Source organism: Protomyctophum bolini (genome assembly GCF_963924005.1).
Source record: "Protomyctophum bolini genome assembly, chromosome: 22".
Lineage (NCBI taxonomy): Eukaryota > Metazoa > Chordata > Actinopteri > Myctophiformes > Myctophidae > Protomyctophum > Protomyctophum bolini.
This window is the reverse complement of record NC_137883.1, coordinates 7,961,511-7,981,556: the sequence shown is the minus strand read 5'-3', so window position 1 is coordinate 7,981,556 and position 20,046 is coordinate 7,961,511. Positions and strand designations below refer to the sequence as shown.

The window sequence follows — 20,046 nt, the reverse complement described above, 5'->3', positions numbered from 1 at the left end:
GTACTAAAAATAGACATACATTGTAGTAATCATATGAATTATCATTTCCATCTGTGGGAGCTGCTGTCACACACTAAATATATAAGTAGCATACGACAACCACACCAAGTAAATGTTTTCAATTTTTATTTTATTTTTCAAATTTATTTTTGTCTGCCAGTCTAGTCAGGACAGTGTATGCCGTCTCAGCATGACAAAAAAAACAGTACTTTCTTTGGTACCTAAAAAAAAAAAGAAAAAAAAAAAAAAGTTTAAGGCAACTACTGTACAGCATCTATAGGTCTACAATGCATTCAGTACTGCAGCCCAATGACCACACATTGGTGGCATGCCAGCGGTGATTTATGTCCCCCTCACTACGAAATATCCAGGCCAGCTCCACAACACACCAACCAGGTTAATGCAAACTACAAGTGCAGAACCCCACCGTTCCTCACTCACCAACCCCATGAACCAAATGTGTAACTCCTTAGTAGAGGGGGAAATTGTAAGAGCAACCCGATGTCCAGGCAGGTGTACATTGATTCCACAGAGTAATAATACTGGGAATCGGCCATTACAAGTTGAATCGCAAAGCAAAAAGGACTAGTCAAGGCTTGAGCAGAACTAAAGCATTTAACCATCTAGTCTGTTGCAATCAAGTTTAACAGGAACTTTAAGGTCTTGTTTCAAAACATATTTTTGCAATAATAAACATTTTACCATAATTCAATTAGCTACTGTTTGTCTTTTCAGGCAGAGGTTCTACAATCATGAAAAAAGTAGAACATGAATATTTGCCAATGTGAGATATGTGTATATACTTTTTAAAATGAACCGTTAACTTTAACCATCGTGGCTTTATAACTTTCTTACTAAAAAATATTTTATTCTCTAGTGGCCCACAACTAGAAAATATCCACATCAGGTAAATCAATTACAATTTATCCTAACAAACCAAATGGGGCCAATCATTGTATATGTTTGATACCAATAGGATTAGGATAGTATACGGTAGGTAACTATTATTGTACCATATTGTTGCCTATGGTATAGTAATGGCGGAACACTGCCGCATTGTTACCTTGAACCAACTGTTTACTGTCTATCATGAGGCCAAAGGTTCAGTTGATGGGCCGTAAAATGGTCATAAATTCAGCAGGATACTGGAAGTGGCATAACCGCGGGAAACCAAGGTGACCATATCCAGGCTATTCATTCTCCAATAACAAACGGCTGTTATCAGACATCGTCATAAAATCCACACAGCAATAACCTCGTTTTGCACCTAAAATACTTCTTGCTTCTAGGTTAATTTCAGCATGTGTTATGACTGGAGAAATACACTTGCAAAAGGCTAATACTGCATTTTAATGGTTCACTCATCTTTCTAACTTGTAAAATAAGATTAACAAAAAAGGAACAAAGTTGTATATATACACAATTGCAGAGTAAAAAAAATGGAAGTAGTGGAGTATAAAAAAAAGAGAAATGAAAATTGATGTGTTTTTGATTAGCTCTTTACAGAACCATGAGCATTGAAAAGCAAAAAGTCAGAGCAAAGAAATGCAATCTTCCAATTTGAAGGTCTGGCCGAAACAGAGCAAACCACCAAATCTATGGTGAGAATGATGCAGCCAATAACCACAGGCCCATACCACAAGTCCGTTTTTAACATTTTCTATTTTTTTCCTTCCTTTTCTTCCTTAAGTCGTTTTGAGGTAAGCAATATATTTTGGCCTCACATCCAGCCTTTTCTCTTCCCCCTTCTTTCCTCGTGTGCGCCGGTGCGCGTTCTCTCTCCTTGCCCACCAATGGGGTTCAGCCCAACACTCACAGGATAACGTAGGTGAAGAGCGCCATGATGGCGGCACTTATCAGGCCAGAGATTGGCACGGTCACAAACCAGGCCATGAAGATGTTTCGGAACAAACGCCAGTCCACGGCCTTCTTGGAGCGCAGCCAGCCTACTGCCACCACGGAGCCCACCTGGAAATTAGCACGGATGGTTTTTTTAATAGCAGTTCATAACCACATTTCAAAATTCTTAACTTTTCCAGACTGTCAGTAGATATACGTTAGCTCATATTTGACACCTGAATACAAATGGCTAGATTATTATTTTGCAAAAACCTTTTTTAAATCCAACTGTTAAGCAGAAAACAAAGGGGCTTTTTCTATGACTAAAAACTGTTAAAAATAAAGATATAGCGGAATAGCGGAAACAGAATAAGGTTGGGAAGGCCATTCTGAAAAGGGATTGTGAGCTTGTTATGTGAGTGACGCAGCATGCAAGTATAAATCAGCCCAGGTTCAGCACTTGTAAAAGAAATGTTAAAAAATAGATCTAAAGTTCAATGACTTTGGTTTATTGGTTACTACTTGTTAGCTAGAGTAAAACATACTTGTAAACACGGTTTAATGACTACCCGGTACCTATAAATGTAATCACTCCTATGCAGAATGTTGGATTTTCCACTGGCAAAAAACATCTCTGCCTAAAGCGGAAATAATTTCATTTTCACGTCATCTATGAGCATTGGTCCATGAACGCAAACATGAAAGTAGGTTTCCGTACTCAGAAACAATAGTCTTTGTTTATGTTACGTTTATGTTTCTGATATCTACATCGCTGCATAACTCATCACAAATAACCAACATTAATCTTGTCTATGTATGTATATATACAAATTTCAAAGCTATTGTCAAATTTCCTTTCAGACTAATTTGGTCGCGGATGCAGGCTGTGATGTACAAGCAGCTGTGTAAAGAGTGTGCGTTCAGTCAAACGAAATAACTTTGGCCTGCACTCTCACGCAGTGCAAATGTTTTACTGTACTGGCCTGCCTGCTCCAACACCATAAAGAATACTGCTTGTATTCTCAATTGTCATTTTTGAAATTCTGAAGTTATACTTATCCAGACATGGAAATTACTGAAATCAAATTCCATACACCCAACATTGCTGAAAGACATGGCCCAATGCCAGGTTTTTATTAAGAAAGTTGCCCCACACAAGTTTAGGATCCTGTTTACTATAGCTGCTCCACACATTAAATAGCCTCCTCCTCCATGTCTGTGTCTAGTTTTCAGACCACAATGTCTGACCAGCTTACCTTGCAGTGGGTGGTGGAGACAGGCAGGCCAATGTTAGAGGCAACCACCACAGTCAGGGCTGAGGCTAGTTCAATGCTGAAACCACTGCAGGGGGAAAGAAAACAGACATGAGTTAATCAGTTGGATGTGCATGGATGCCGGCTGGTAATGTCTGGGAAGGATGTGGTGATTTGCCAGCATGGCTTTCTGAGCGAGAATAAAACGGGTCTGCAAATATCTTTACCTGGAGGGGGTGATAGGAGTCAGATCTTTGCCCATGGTCTGGATCACTCTGCGACCCCACACCCAGAGCCCAAGACAGATACCCACTCCTCCATAGAGAAGCAACCAGATCGGAGTGGGCGCAGTTGTAACCACACTACCGCTCGTGTACACCAGCCACAGAGCAACCAGAGGGCCGATCGCATTACTGCAGAGAAGAGGATAGGTTATTAATTTCAATCGCTGCCAAAGAACTCCTAGTTTGATCCTCTAAATAGAAATCAATATGAAAAAAAAAAAGACAGTCCAAGTCTAAATGAAGGTGAAAGGTAACCGATTAGAACGCTGCCTTCATTAACACCTGCATACCTAACATCATTGCCGCCGTGGGCGAAGGACCCGAAGCAGGCGGTGAGTATCTGGAGAAACTGGAAGAGCTGGAAGACCTCAGGCCTGTCTGTGTCCAGCCTATCATCATCCAGAGAGCTGTGGCTGCTGCCCGCATCCTCTTTCGGAATCTCCAGCGTTACATCACCCTCCGCGATAGTCTCCGGAGTCATGTGTTCTGCCACGGCATTGCAGTAGCTGGTGTAGCTGTCCATGCGGACGCGCTTCCTCTCCGTGCCACCTGAACTCGGGGCCTTGTCGCCCTCCTCGCAGGAACGGAACTCCCCCTCCTTGTGCCTGTATTCGCCGTGCAGGCCGATGATGGCCATGGTGTAGGAGGTATAGCTGTTGTTGCGGCGGATGGGTCTGTCGCCACCCTCGCCCATGCAGTCGCCGACCTTGGCCAGGTGCAGCTTGTGCAGCAGGTCCTTGTAGAGACCAGAGTCCTTGTGGACCGTGTGGTACGTGCTGTAGCCGTTGCTGGGGATGTGAGCCGGCCTGTTGTTGAACTGGACCTGGCTGTTGAACTGGACCTGGTTGGTTTGGCCATTGCTCTGCTGGACTTCGTTGTTGACCACATCTTGATCGTTAGATTCTTTGGGGTCTATTCAAATAAATAAAAAAGACGGAAAATATTTATTACAGTTAAAGTTTGCCAAAGAATAAAATAAGATCGAAATTATTTTACAGTCAAAGTTTGCCAAAGAATAAAATAAGATAGAAAATGTATTGCAGTCAAAGTTGGCCAAAAACTAATAAAAAAAACTGTCCAAAAACAGGAAATTGAAAACAGGAAGCGTTTGAATTGCAGTTTCTTCCTCAGGCAGCAACAAGGAAGAAGTCCTAGTAGTTTGAAATGCATTGTCTGCTGCAAGTTTGTTAACAAGCAGTCTGGTGTTCCTTTGCTTCCAATGTGCTGCGTGAAGTCTGCACTGGTGAATAGCTTGAATAAATGTATGGCTACAATTAAGAGTTATTGTCTCTGATTGGCTGGATGTTTTTAATACTATTGGGTCTATTTAATAACTCCTGTTATGCCTCAATTTTTTGCTTTGTTAATTTCAAAATAAGGACTTACTCTTTGAAACCGTTTCTAAAATGTCTGATCCCAGATACAGCAACATGCAGGGAGCCAATCGCGGTGCAGGAGGCGGGACAATGGAAGTGAGGAAGAATTTCAGAGAAGCTAAAATTTCAAAAATAGATTAAAAATACTTAACGGTAACGCCGATTAACGGAGCTTCGCACACGTTTCCACGGTCTCCTACTGCTACTTTATGCATCTTTGAAACATCTCATCAACACTCAACCGACCCCGCGGGTGTCCGTGAATAGGGTTGGGATTCGGAACCGGGTCCCTTTCAGAACCGGTGCCATTGTTTTTTGCCAACAGTTGCCGAAACGGTTTTCATCAGTCGTCATGTAGCTCCGCTGTGTCTGTGCATGCATGCAAGCAGAGCCAAGTTACTGGGGTGACGTCACCCCACCTACATGAGTGAGTGGGGTCGGGGAGGATACGCCAACTGTTCTGTGCATTCAGCGACCGGTCACCGGAGTGAGCAGGGACAGTATGTCGAAGAGATCTCCAAAGTGTGGTTAACAGAGGGGGAAATGACTCAGGCTGAGCACGTAAAGTGCAATAAATGTGATGCCAGTTTCCTGCAAAGGTTGTTGCAACTTGCACCAGGTGCACGTCCACATTGAGGACACATCTCAAAATCAATATGCCTACACGAGTCCACACCTCACGAGAGCCTGCGGAAAGCCGTGCCCGCACTCCCTGCAGTTCCACCACAGCCGGCGGGGGACGAGGATGATGCAAGACTTGTTCACTTTCCAAAGGCTAGTAACGTTAGAAAATAAAAACTACTAACCCTCTACAGAGCTTTTTATTAGGCTTATTGTACAACTGTTGTTAATGGTGTTAATTTAGAAGGCCAATGACTCGACGTCTGATATTTTATAAAAATCAATTTGTCTGCACTTATTTTTTACAACTTATAAGCGACTCAACTGCTTTTGAATTGGCTCTAAATAAATCGTGCGACTGTTGAGAGCCCAGCCTTTAGGTGCATATATACCTCCATACTCCATAGATTGATTACTTTATAAACAGTTTGAAGAAAAAAGGACAGGAACGTAGCCTACAGTTCAAAACAAGGTCTGTTAAGAGGATTTTATAACCCAAGAAAGCAGTACGGCTTGTTTCCATTAGGGTAATTCATCTGAACATTAAAGACAACATTTGTCCCCACAACAATATCATTATTGCAATGTGTACTGTATATTACATATACAGTACAAATTGTAACAATAATATTGTTGTGGTGGCTAGCTGGTGGTGGTGATGAAGTTTAAATTAGTGCCACCTCATAATTGTAAAGTGCAATTCCAATCATGTAATTTGTTTTATTATGTACTTTGTTAGGAAAAAAATTCATATTAGGAATAGTTAAGGGAACCGTTAGGAACCGGAACCGTTATGAGGTAAGGATACAGAACCGTTAAAATCCTAACGAATCCCAACCCTATCCGTGAACAGACCAGTGTTGCCAACTTAGCGGATTTGTCGCCATATTTAGCTTCTTTCCAGACCCCCCTAGCGACTGAATTAGTGAAAAGCTTCCGGCGAGAAATCTAGCTACTTTTTCTGGTGAATTGGGGACAAATCGTGTTGACAGGCGCCAGAGATAAAACCCTCATTTTTCTTAATTTTTATTCTCAGCCTCAAATCCGCTAAGTTGGCAAAACTAAAAGTGGTCGGCGCGTCTGTGACAGAGCAAGAAAGGAGGAAGCACTGGCAGCTCACTTTAGTCTGCTAGTAAAAAATAAAATACACACTCAAATGCATAAAGTATTAACCTTCCAATTCCTGTATGGATCGGATCGGAACAAAATAGCGTTCTAAACGTTAGTTGAATTGAGGTATGTTTTTTGAGTGGTGCAACCACTCCTACAACCAGCAATGTCCGTGTACCTGTTTGTTTGTGTACCTGAATGAGCACGAGTATGTGACTTATTTATACCAGTAGGGGGTAGAGTGCCTCAGCGTCGAAAAATGTTTTTCTGGGCTGGCTACATATTTTCGTTGCTAGGGGTGCCTAAAAAAGCGACTTTTAGCTACTTTAGCTACTCAAATTTTGCCCGAACCCGACCAGGCCCGAAAACTATGCTAAGTAGTCGGGCCGGGCCGAGCCTCGGGCTCGGTGATTTATAACGCTACACGTAAAGCAACTTCACTTCAGAGGAAACTAAGGGAGGGAGCTGCAGCAGCTATTCGTGTTTACTCACCAGTCACCACCACCACCACCACCACCACTGTATGGAATCCATTAGAATGATTGGAAATGGAAGTTATGGAACATTAATAGCCTATTCTAACGTGAGTTACATACATCCTTTATTTTGATAAATCCGTTGATCTCCGTTCTCACTTTCACACTGAAACACGGCCCGCTGCGCCGCAATTTAGTGCTGCTTTTTTTCCGGGCTTTTGTCGGGCTTAACATTATGGTAATTTTTAGTTAGGGTAGGGCCGGGCCACAATTTTTGGGCCCGTTGAGAACCTTACTACACATGACCCATTATATTTTTGTGTAGTGGGGTCACTGTAGTTTCTCTCGTCTTGTACTGCAATTGGCCGGCCTAATCTTCTCTCCGACTACACTTACCACCATTAGAAACGCTGTACTCTGTGTCATCAGAATCTCCAATGTCAAAGGCCACTTTGCGCTCTCTGTTGTCGGAATCGTCAGAATCTCCGATATCAAATGCCACTCTGCGCTCCTCGGGGGCCGGCTGGGCCTGGGCAGGGGAGTCCTGATTGGACACCTCGGTGGAGGCGAGTGTGGGGGTGGATGCTGGCTTCAGGATTGGACACTGGGCTTCTCTCAACTCCCTCTTTTCCATCAGGGGGCTCTCCGAGGGGCTGGACGACTTGATATCCCCTAGCAGAGCAGAGGGTCAGGTGAGAGCCGGCTTGGGTTGTGTTCAAACATGCATGCAGTACAGTAGTGGAACATGAGAAGGTACATGTGTTTCCTTTTAACCCCAGCTCTGGGGAACATCCAAGAGTTGCATAACTAGTCAGACAAGAACACTTTTGTCCTAGTGAAGCCTGTGTTAGCCGTGTTCAAAACTGAATCCGTTCACAGGATCAGATACATGGATTATTTATGACCGTAAAAAGATCATATTGACACCAGCACTAGCAGGCCGCTTATGTTATCCAAGTCATCAAGATTCAACAGAGCAGACTCCTCAAATTACATTTGTCTGTGGTTTAAAAGTGAATCAGATACTAAATGCAAATATTTTCTTTCCCAGGGACTTTTTGTTCTCATGATCAGTTGACAAGAACTGGTCAAATCTGGAGTTGAAGCGGTTATTTTTGACTGGGGCCATACTAGCTTCAGTTACCCTCAGCCTTCACTCTGCCCCTAGAGTTCAAACTACGTTGCAACAACTTAAGTCAACCTAGGGGCTATTTCAGTTAAGAGGGTAAAGCCCAATTAGTGGATCACTATGACCCAGAATTAGATGCTTGTCTGCTGGACAGGGGTGGACCCAGACAGACAATTCTTGAACATTTTGGATAAAAATCTTGAACGTTTGAAAAATGTAATTTTGAATTCTTCCAACCAGACACTAAACAAGACAGTGTGGTTGAAACCAGTATTGTGTGGGTAAAAAAACAAAAACACTAAACTAATAAAAGGCTTTATCAACTTTTCTGTTCAGAGCATAAGCCTTATTGGCTTAGCTTCTTTTTTACAGCTAAATATATTATATATTATTATATTATATTATTTTAATTAATCAAGTTAAACAAGTAAGTCATCCATCCATTTGATACCAGTGTTGACAGCTTTGCTCTCAACTAGTTTCTGGCTTGGGTAAAGCCTGATCTATACCTGGTTGCACACCCGTGCCTCGCACTGAAAATAGCCAGTGTACTTCACAGCACATCATGTAATGCTTCATCTGCTATTTTCAGCGCAAGACACGATGCACAACCAAGTGCAGGCTTAAGAGACAACAATGAACGTTCAAATGACATACATTCACAAGTGTTGAAATTGAGTTCCTTTTAGAACCACACTACTCTTAGCTTAATGCATGATTATGGCACAATGCTGGTGATACAGAAAACTACGGACCTACGGGTTTCAAACGCTTTGCGCAAAGAAATCAAACTGTTGGGGCAGCAGGGTAAGCTCCTAATATTTTACATTTTGTACATGTTCAGAGCTATTCTGAGGCACAGGGTCACGGGGTGCCTCGCTCACCACCATGGGGGGCGAGAGCCCTTAGACGCTCGTAGATTGAAAATGTCAGAATCGATAAAATACATCTACGAGTCTAAATCTTAGGCTAGATACAGATTACAGTTTATTAAACCCCATGACTAAATAATCCTGCACTCATCCTTGCAGTTTTATATTAAGCCCATGTCATTAACATTTTGACCATACATGCATGCTAAATCCCTGATTTGTTCTGGGCTTAAAAAAAACAACCCTTTATTTCACTGTGACCAGCATAACCTGTTGAGTATGATTAGACAATGCATTAAGTGAGTCAGTTAAACTGTAAATATCAACTTACGTGCAATCTTCTTCTTCAGGTGTGGGCAGACAACGAACCAGACCACAAGAGCGGTGAGTACAGCGAATCCCAGAGAGATGAGCATTGTACCCCACCATGGAATCTTGTCAAATCCCAGCACTGGATACACATGGAAGAAATAGAAGGAAAGCCTACCTTAGTAAGGACAATGAGCATTCATTCATATGATTGACACCTAACATTACAGTTTTCTTGTACACAAGACAGAACATGGACTCATGGAGCCTAGTGATAATATTTAAGAGTATTGACAAAATATACATGCATTCTTATCTACATTTGATTAGGCTAGATATAATATGCATATAATTTAGTTAATTCATTGTGCAGTGGCATAGTCAAATATGGTTAGCACGTGTATCCAATCAATATGTACTTATGTAACAATTTAAGGTGAAAGAGATGGCACTGTGACCTCTGAGTACCCAGCTAACAATGAACTCCATAAAAGGCTATTGGGGGAGAAAGTAAGACAAGTAAAAAAGGGGCAGCCATCCACTGAAGTGTGTTGCATAAAATGCTCCTTCTTGCCAAGACTGCAGTAAAGCGTGTGAATATAGTGGTGGTTGCAAACGCAGTGCAGTGCATGCTGGCAGATCATTACAGATTTCCCCAGAGAAAGAGCCACTGTTATCATACAGACGCGCTGCAAGTCAGCAGTGTGGTTAGAAAATGCGAAAACAAGAGCTGTTGAAAATTCCAGTTAGTCTCTGTCTCTGGTGAGGTGACCTTGGTTATATGTAATTAAAAAGCCACTAACTTTTGGAGGCAGTTTGGGATGCAAAAAATAAATAACGGGAACTGAGGGCTTAGAGATAAGTGTCCCGGTCGCCGTGTTCATTTTGAGGGCAGAGTCCACCGCACACTCTCCCCACTGACTCATTCTCACATGCTGCAGTAGGAGACTGCGGCGCACAGCAAAGCACATAAGTGATGTGTATTTAGTTACGCAATGCAAACTCATCCCCTCCTGGAAGGGAAAAAACGGAAGAGGTGCCGATATGTCCCACTCCCAGAAACCAGCTGAGGCACATGCCTTTGACTAGAATGTTTAAGAAATAGTACCATACAGCCAAAAACAGGTGTGGATAAGACTGCCTCCATTGGGTTGTATTTAGCCTTGGGGTTGCAAAAAAATAAGGGTGGTGATAAAATAAGCAACGCTAAAAAAGGGAGGAAAAATGGTGTCTGTGTTGGAATAGTCAATAAACCATATCTGTGGGATATCTGTGAGCCGACACATTATGTCAGAATGACCTCTTCATTCTCTCCCCATTTCCTGTCTTTATACTCTTCGGCAGGGAAAATGGGCACTTGCTCATCATATGACAAGCACTCCTACACAAAAGGGTGAGTCTATACCACAGCCATGCAGTCAGTGGGATGAATGGGATTGCTCAGGAAGTGGAAATTTAACCAGAGTTGCGTTCCAAACCCCTCCCATGGCCTACATTACACAATAACATGCCATGGTTTTTTTCCTCTTCTCCCCCATCCACCATGTATAGTTCTGTTCACCATAGACATTGATTACATACAGTTAACATGAGTTTGAAACACAATTGGCATTTAACCCAAGGACAATAGTCTTAATTTTGTACTAGGCTATGTGCCTAAACCATACCAGGTTGTCTACTAGCCATAGACAATTCTGAAGCTCAAAATTACATGTACTGCCCTACTTAATTGAACTTTAATTAAAAAAAAGGGGGGAAAGGAAAAGAGGGGCTTTGAGAAAGTATTTTGTTGGATTGATCAGACAAGTAATACATCTCTGCTTTGGTGCGATAAGCTGTTTCCATGCAATTGTTTAGCGTTACCTAAGCAACTGATACCACTAGGCATTTGTTTTTCAGAGGGGAACCCAGGCAGAAAATTAACATTCCAGTTGAAGCGTATTGATGTTCATCAATGGAGAATGGTGTGCGCTGGTCCATATGTATTATCACTACAATACCCAGCTCTGTACAACAGTTAAAAACAAAAAACAAAACAAGAACAGATATACCATTGCAGTTAAAGGTTTATATTGGTCTACAAAGTGCACTATAGTGCACTTTAATGGCTTCATAACACTCATTATAAATGTTTACAATTATTCATGCAACAATTTATAACAAGGATTATGAAGTATTAAAAGTACAGAAGTATAGAATGTGCTATGGTAGTTAATGTGCTGTTCCATAAACATTTTTGGGAGTGTTATGAAGTGCTATAAAGTCTTATGAGTGCATTATAATGCATAATAAAGCTATATTGCATTAAAACTATTTATTGTAGAAATTATACTTAAATATAAATATCTCACATAGCTAAAAATATATATAAACCACCCTGGTAATATCCAAGTGGCAACTAACCAACCACCATTTAAAGTGACATTCTGATATGCCCATAGAGGAACATTAATATTCCATCATGCAATGATGAAACTCATTACTCATTTATGAAAATTAACAACTCTTTCCTAAAACTAGATACAAGACAGACTAATACTTTGAGACCAATATTGGACAGAATAATCCAGAGGGAATTCATGGGCTTTAGAAACACCTGGTAGTATAAGACAACATATATAAGATATCAATCATTCATATATATTTATATATAGTATCTGAGAGCAGTCTTGCTGATCATAGAGCTCCTCTGAAAGCAGTGCAACCGTTTATATTCTTACATTCTGCATTTTAAAAACAAAGTTTAGAAGGTGAAAACCTCAAGTGCCACAAAGTCTCATCTGTAAACAATCTACTTCTGACCTCCAAATTCTTTGGCGCATTCATGTCTCACATGCTGAAGTGAGGTCTCTGGCACTGGTGTATAAAGTATAGGAATGTACCGTCTGTGGTGTCCATTTGCACCACTCGGTTAAGGCGTAGGCCATGGAACATGCTACATGAGTCATTACAGAACACCATGACTCCCCTCCCCATAACCCCACACCGCTCAGCAACAACAGTTGTCCAACTGCAATCCTCCAGGGCCTCTTGTGTACTAAAGATCCAACGGTAATAAACTACAACTTGTATCTCCCCATGTATACTGAATGGCCGGTACAATAAGGTTAGCATTCCTAGCATTGTCATTCTAAATATTAGTACTTGACAGGGGAAATTGACTGTAGCTCAATGACCGGGATTATCCAAGTGCTAAATTGGCTCAGTTACACTTAGGGTAGGGTGTACAGTGACAAACTTCCTCTCAACCATATGTGGGCATTATGTTGTAGTGTGCACATTTAATCCAATTACCTAATTACTTACTGCAGGAGGGGCTAGATTGGCAAAGGTGGCTGGAATGCAATCTCCCATGAATTTTAAATGAGCACCCTGAATACAGGTGTACAGAATGTGACTGACTGGGCTGTACTATGGGTCTACTACGCTGGTACTGCGAGTGATCTCCTTGTGCATGTCTGCTGATGTGCAAGTGCACATGCAGCAAGCAGTGCATATCTGGTCATATTCTGGCCTGTAGCCTTCATTTAATGGCCCAGGCCAGCTAACTTCTTGAACAGATAGGTCCTGTAGAGAGAAGAAAACAAAAGGAGCAAAGGTCGCTCATTTAATGGAGTGTCTTGATGAGGGAAAATGGCAACAACAAAGCACTCAGAGAGCAATACTTAGCAATGCAGGGCAGCAATAAAACTACTGGTAGTGGCAAATTATGGGCCATTTTAAAAACACCCTCTTCACTTTTTTTTCCTCCCCGGTCTCCAAAAGGCACAGACACTGACGTCAAGAATAAATGAAAACTTATTTCCATCTTTCCCTGTTGTGCTCAGCTCTTTAAAAAAAAGAAGAAAGAAAGACCCACATAGAACCACAGGCAAGAGAGCCTCACTCAAAACAACCTGTTAAAATAAACAGGTTTTCTGTGAAAATGGTAAACACAGTCTGGTTCAGTCTGGAATAAGTAAGGTCATCCGGCTGTATGAGGGAGCAGTTTATTTTAAGCTGTGGCTGGGGGCAGGCATGCAGAGCAAAAAGGAGTGGAACAATGAATGATACTCACTCGGAGCTCCAGTGAACATGATGGAGAACAAGTTGATTCCCATGGTGATGGCATAGAAGACGGGTAGGGCCCTCAGTCCATTGGGCACAGGATCTTTCTATATAGGAAGAAGAAAGGTAAAGTCAGAAGCATAAACCAGCTGTGAGAAATTCTGCCTCGTTGAAGCCAGGTTTTGATGTCAGAATAGGATGAGGGAGTAAGATGAATCCGACTTTAGGATGGCAATAGCAGGAAGACAGTCACTACAAACTTTAGAGCAGTGATTCTCAAACCTTTTTAGCTCGAGACCTAAAGAGAAATTGTCTCCTGGGACCTAAAGTCCCAAACTAGTGAAAATATCTACAAGCTCACAGATATGCTATTTACACTGGTTTCCCCCCCCTCTAATTTATGGACTTTATTTTTAGTTTGAATTTGTTTTTAATTGTTTTAATTGTTTTTTTTAATAAATACAAAAATGGCATATTCACGAGCCATAAAAATGGGGCTCAACCCATACATGGGTTCTGTCATTTTTTGCTTTAGGTTTAGAGATCAAATTCTTCCTAGATTAATTGTGACATCATTTCCTCTTTGGAACATCAGGCTTGGAATGCCACAGCACTCAAAAACCGATCAATGTAAACATTTCTCTCCGCAAATGTCATTAAACACATTACAAAAACCTTGAATCATTTGATAACAGCATACCTTGTTCAAGATGAATTTGCGTACAATGTAGAAAACAACGCCTGACATAATCCCAGACAACAGGGGGCTCAGGAACCAGGAACCAACTGCATAGAAAGGAAAGACAGGCATTGCTAAATCGTTTACAACTAGTAGTAAACAGAGTTGACATTAGAGTAATGTGCCTGTGAATCATTGATCACAAACAAGTAGAAGTCAAGATGTCATGAGATTGTTTTATCCCTTTGTTTCAAGATAATACAAGTACAACTCATAAAAGTCAGTTATAATACTGATAAATCTGCTTTAGGGAAGTCCTACACACGTAATAAATATGGCATATATCCAAGACTATAACATTTTCTGATTAACACATTTATACATGCACAGTTTGCTGCAGAACATTTCCGTCGTGGCAACTCTGGCGATATACACTGAATAGTTATTTGCATTTGAGCATCACTCTTCTATTAGGAATACAGAACTTCATATTAAGCAGTGATCAATGTACACTACATTCTTGGCTACAGTCCACCAGTATAGCTGCCAATGACATAGGATGCAATCGCTAATCCTAAGAATATGATGCCAATTCCAACACTGAATGTTTCTAGGGTAGCAAAAGGTTTCCGACTCACCAATACGAAGGAGTTCAAGCCACTTGACCCCTTGTGAGCCTCTGGCGACCAGCGAGAACCCAATAGTAGCACCAACAATACAGTGGGTTCCAGAGATGGGAAGCTTAAGAAAGGAGGCAACCAGTTGCCACACAGCAGAACCTGGTGAGAATGAGTAAGTTAATTAAGTTAGTTCAGCAGACATGTCTTACTGTCATGATTACTACACAGTACAGTACACAGCTCTGGACAACAACTTGGCAATAGTACTACCCCCTTGCGAGGTCCGATCTGGCCTGCATTTCATGGTTATGTTACGTTTGTCTTCTATGAAGAGCTGTTCACACTTCACAGTCACACTGTGTACACCATGTTATGTTTGTCTTCTGTGAAATTCTGTTCATACTGTACACAGAGTGAAATTCCTAGTACATGCAAATGTTAAGGCGTAAATACAATACAGCATAAACCGTGTAGAAAAACGACTTATATTATCCCAACCTAAATGTGTCGAAGTAGAGGGGAGGGAAATGCATTAATAACCATTGCCAATGTGGTACACTCTTCAGAATGTTAAAGCTCAATGTGTAGCAGGCTATTGGATCAAGTTAATTGCAACCGCAGGTCGCATTTACTATAAAATGGTGCATTTCCTGTCAAGACAGTCAGACCTCAAACCCTTAGATCTCCATATATGGAGCTGACCTGTTCTGACATTCCATATGTTGATCCTTCCCCATCCATCGTTCCTCTTCGATGTTTCCCCTTTTGACTGATACCTGTCCATTTAAACTCTAGACGGCCCAAAGTTATTAGTGCAGCCGCGCCCGAAAACAGGCCTCTCAACAGGCCCAGCCCTACCTGGGCACTCATCAAACCCTGTACACTCAAGATTCAATACACCACCAAGATACCCATGAAAATACTTCCTTAATGTCAACAAGGTACACACCCACAACACCAGAGGGAGTTCAACTAACCATGTGCAACCCAGAATCGGCACAAACAAGGGACTAAATTATTTTCACTCCTATGCCACCAAAATGTGGAACAGTCAGTAAGACATGTGAATCCCCTGACTCTTTCAAAGGGCACCTACGGATTGCTGCAATTCTAAACTGGCCCCCTGTAAAATCTGAATCCCCCACACACCCCTTTCCCCTCCCTGTATACGTTTTGCCCCATTTTTACTTCCTCTATAATGATTTCCTGTTTTTTGGCTATATAGAAGTCTATATGTACGTCTCTAAATGTGTAATGCTTTATGGTGACGTCCACAGTTAAAGGATAATTCCATACTAAAAGGCTTTCTTACCTTTCTTTGTAGTTGTTACGTCCCCACCAAAGAGGCCCAGGTGTTATTTTGTGCAAAAGCTTCTTATTGGCTATTTCCCCTACCATGAGCCCTAAATGAATTGAATGGGAATTGAATGGGGCTATGGGGTGTTGTGCTAATTCGCTTATTTCCATTGCTCAAAATTATTATTTTTTTGCATATATCCTCTCTTCATAATGTAAATAATATCCCAAGTGGCACACTTTACTACTTATTTTGATGGAAATAAGCGAATTAGCACAACACCCCATAGCACCATTCAATTCAATGCAATTCATTGAGGGCTTATAGTAGGGGAAATAGCCAATAAGGAGTTTTTGCACAAAAAAAACACCTGGACCTCTTTGGTGGGGACGTAACGACAACAAAGAAAGGTAAGAAAGGTAAAAAAAAAAGTCTTCTAGCATGGAATTCTCCTTTAACAGTTTAGTATAGAGTTGTGCTTGAAATGTACAGTAATTCTCCAAACTGTTAATAAATACTTCAATCAATCAACACTGCCCCCGCTGCCACCCATAGATTTCCATATATGGCGCTGACCTGTTCTGACATTCCATGTTGATCTGACCTCATCAAACACTGTACACTCAAGACAGGCTCCATATTATGGCTAGTACAGAATTCATTCTATATGTCCATGCCAAAGTGCCAGCGCTCGCCCAGCAGTCTGCTGTCACGCAAAAGGGGCGAGGTCGCTTCTAGCCCACGGGCGTCTAACTGGTATTACGGTCAGACAGTATTACTTGTTGGTATGAGTCGGTCTTCAATTGTTACATCATATTTCTCAATGGCTCAATTCAATGTTCCAAAGTTACACATACTCAGGGGGAAAAAAGTACACTTGTGTGAAGTGAGTGGCATCTTTTATAATGTATGATGAAGTCATCAAGTGGCATCAAAGTTCTGTAAAAAGTCCATAAACTTGGCTGCGACTACATCAGTCAGGGTACTGTGGCATCCACTACGTCACAGTAAAAGACTTTGCTGCCACAAGATGTCAAGGGCTAGCGACACTCAAAACTGATTCGATTCATACATTGTTGGCCCAAAAGTCTACAGACAGGAAAGCTTGACTCAAATAGCTAGATGTTAAAACATTCTGCTTTCAAAAATGTTTTGGAAGTTTGATTTTCAATAAAAAAGTTGCAGACAGATACTCACCAAACATTGCACTGACGGATCCGGCCATCAACACATGCTCAGAGCCATTGTACATGTGAACGTCAATAATGCCCGTCCGGATGGTTTCACTAACTTTGGCCCCAAGAAGCACAGATCCGACAGTCTCAAACACGGTGGCCAGAATGCAGGCTTGTCGCAAGGTGACCACCCCAGAGCCTACAGCTGTGCCAAATGAGTTGGCAACATCATTGGCACCTACTGAAAAGGCTAGGATGAAGGCAATGATGAAGCCGACTATCAGCAGCCACAAGTACTCCGTCAGTGGGCCCCCAGTAGCAGCTACAGCTACTGTGGTCACCAGTATCATCGTAGCGGTTGTTGTTGAAACCATTGTGACTATAATTTGACTAACTTCACAATCTTAAAGGAATGCCTGTGAAAATAGATTTGCAATCTATAAAGAGCAGCTAATCAAATAAATAATCGTTTTCCTCAACCTCTACTGTCCAACAGGACTTCTGAAGCCGTGTAGATTTGGTGAGAAGGAAGGTTTGTCTAGGAATGACTAAAAATAAATAAACTAGAGGTATGGTGTGGGCGTATTGCTATCCCGTAATTAGACTTGTTCTGTTGCTGATTCTTTGGAGGAGAGCTATCAAGCAGACTGTGCGGACACCCATTATGCAACTGCAGATGAATGGAGGTACATCCTGAAAGAAAGTGAGAAGAAAAACATAAACAGCTTTTAGTTATTTCACCCTTGGGGCTGCTTGAGAAGTACACATTCAATATTGATATTCATAAACAACTTATGTTACATAACATGCACGCGCGCACACACACACACACACACACACACACACAATATTGGTATTCATAAACATAACTTATGTTACATAACAAGCGCACTGTCACACACCAGAGAGAATACTGCAGGAAAATAAAGTCAACATCAGACCAGATCACTTACATTAATAATAGGCTAAATAATTGTATTAGACAAAGACAGTGTAGGCAAAAACATTAATGAACATTACACAAAGTAAAATACTTTACACAAAGTAAAATACTTGGACCGAAATGTAAGTGAACACCCTTGAATTATTTCCAGAAAACTCGGAGGGAAGCCATTTTATGGATAATGTCGCAGGATGAAATCAATTATATTACATTATTTACGCAACTAAACACGTCGCTTTTAGTTCCAGATGCATAGACAAGTCAATAAGGCGAACGCCGACTGATTAACAAATCAGTGAAGCCAATAAGCGACATAACCTACAGACCCACAAATACAACTGATTTTAATAACGATAGACTTACATAGATGTCCACGTGTCGTCATTCATTCAAATGATGTTGACTATTAATCATCCCAAACGCGCCGTCCTGAACAGCAACAACAATATAATCATTTTCACGAAATCTTCCGGGAAAAACTCGGTCGCTTCTCTATTTTTGTTTTAAACGCGGGCTATTGTTTTTAACCGTTAGAGATACATCCTGCTTTGGGTGCAATGAATTTACAGCGATTAAAAGACAGCAAACCAAACCGGATGTGACCAGCTTTTTTTTTAAAGAGAACACAGAGTACTGTCAGGATAAGTTAACGCAGCTCCGTCACGATAACAACAACAACAATATCCCGTCTATCTATAAACCTCAATGAGTTTGATAATACATATTATTGTCGTTCACGCGCTGAACAGATGGGCGATTCTTCTAGCCTCAAGGTTACCTTTAACGTTACGCCTGGTTTATACTTGGGTCGCGCGCGCGCGCCGCCCGAAAGCAGCCGATCTACAAGCTCACCGCGCGGAGCATCCGCGGTGCGTCGTGGGCTTGTAGATCGGCGAAGAAGCAACCCTGAATGACGGGAAGGGAAGGCTAATGTTAGCATCGACTTAATATATAAAAAACATTGTGGTCTTCTTTTCGTCCCAGAAGCCCTATTTTGTTTTTACTAGACAAGACAAAAAATGATGTGTTTTCACTTTGCAGTTGAAAACAATTTCACTCAATGTTACATTATGTAATTCACAAGTAGGTGCTGTGGTCCATAATTAAGTATAAGTATGAATGCCACATCACGATATCTTTGAATGTTACATTCATAGCCTCGGCAGTAACATTAGATCAAAGACATCGTAAAGGTATGTCACACATTTTGGGTAAAGAAAGATGCCAGCATCAGTAAACAGACACTGATGATGGCTCCATGCTAACGTTAGCTTAACCCAGGGTAGTAGTAGGGAACGCGCAACATCACCACGTCCCGTCTCTCTCTCTGGCACGTTGGTATTATAAAACAAACTGCGTTTAAACTTACCACACGTTGCAGTTGTCAATTCTTTGAAGAATAGGGTTGGGTTTTGCCAACAAAAGAAAGCGAATCGCCCCCAGCCCGCGCTCGCTCGAGACGAAGGGGTTTATGATGATAGCGCGCGCGGGATAACGGAAACTAAACGAGTATTTAAACAAAACAAAAACAAAGTCCACCTTTGTTAAACGTAATAACAGTATCTGGCTTCCTAATTGAATTTCCCTTGCGTTTCCCCAGTCCGCGGTAACAACTGTCCGTTAACTTGATATTGTCGGAGCGAAAATCCCGTACGAAATCCAGAAATATCTAGTTTTGAATGAGTCACGAGCGTCACCAGGCTCACAGTCACTCAGCAGCACCGCGTGCGTAGAATTTGCCGGTAGCTAACTAGCAGCCAGCCAGGCCAGGCGGTGCTCTTTTTAACACTGTGACGTAACATTGCTGTGGAACACGCCCCACAATACGCCCTGCCTGCTGCTGTGCACCCGCCCACACACACACGCACGCACACACACCAGTCAACACTAGTCTACTGTCATCAGACTAGTATTTCCAATACTTGTTGGTACGACCGGAGGTGGCAGTTAACTATGGAAGTTAACTGACCTAACCCACAATTCCCAACAAACATGGTGGACCCTATTGTAAACCAG

The 20,046-nt window shown here is 41.7% G+C and overlaps 1 protein-coding gene across 2 annotated transcripts; it reads right to left on the bottom strand.

The window, feature by feature from the left end:
* Positions 1 to 109: 109 nt before the first annotated feature.
* Positions 110 to 19,765, bottom strand: slc20a1b (solute carrier family 20 member 1b). 2 transcript variants are annotated; one of them, XM_080756364.1, is made up of 11 exons: positions 19,400 to 19,765; positions 17,110 to 17,780; positions 14,634 to 14,774; positions 14,017 to 14,102; positions 13,327 to 13,423; positions 9,292 to 9,411; positions 7,356 to 7,631; positions 3,667 to 4,288; positions 3,320 to 3,505; positions 3,096 to 3,180; positions 110 to 1,968 (listed from the first exon to the last, which is right to left on the bottom strand). In XM_080756364.1, the coding sequence occupies exons 2-11, from the start codon at positions 17,459 to 17,461 to the stop codon at positions 1,813 to 1,815; spliced, it is 2,121 nt and encodes a 706-aa protein (XP_080612490.1). In that variant the 5' UTR covers positions 17,462 to 17,780; positions 19,400 to 19,765; the 3' UTR covers positions 110 to 1,812. The 2 variants fall into 2 exon arrangements, with proteins under 2 accessions (XP_080612490.1, XP_080612491.1); XM_080756365.1 differs by lacking the exon at positions 19,400 to 19,765 and adding an exon at positions 18,394 to 18,810.
* Positions 19,766 to 20,046: the final 281 nt, after the last annotated feature.

What these genes read in the sequence shown, in the direction of transcription:
- slc20a1b (XM_080756364.1), bottom strand. Translation starts at nt 17,461, where the DNA reads ATGGTTTCAACAACAACCGCTACGATGATACTGGTGACCACAGTAGCT. An exon ending in CATGTTCACTGGAGCTCCGA is followed by an intron (nt 9,412 to 13,326) that starts GTGAGTATCATT and finishes ATGTGTATCCAG; the next exon opens with TGCTGGGATTTGACAAGATT. An exon ending in CCTGAAGAAGAAGATTGCAC is followed by an intron (nt 7,632 to 9,291) that starts GTAAGTTGATAT and finishes CTGCTCTGCTAG; the next exon opens with GGGATATCAAGTCGTCCAGC.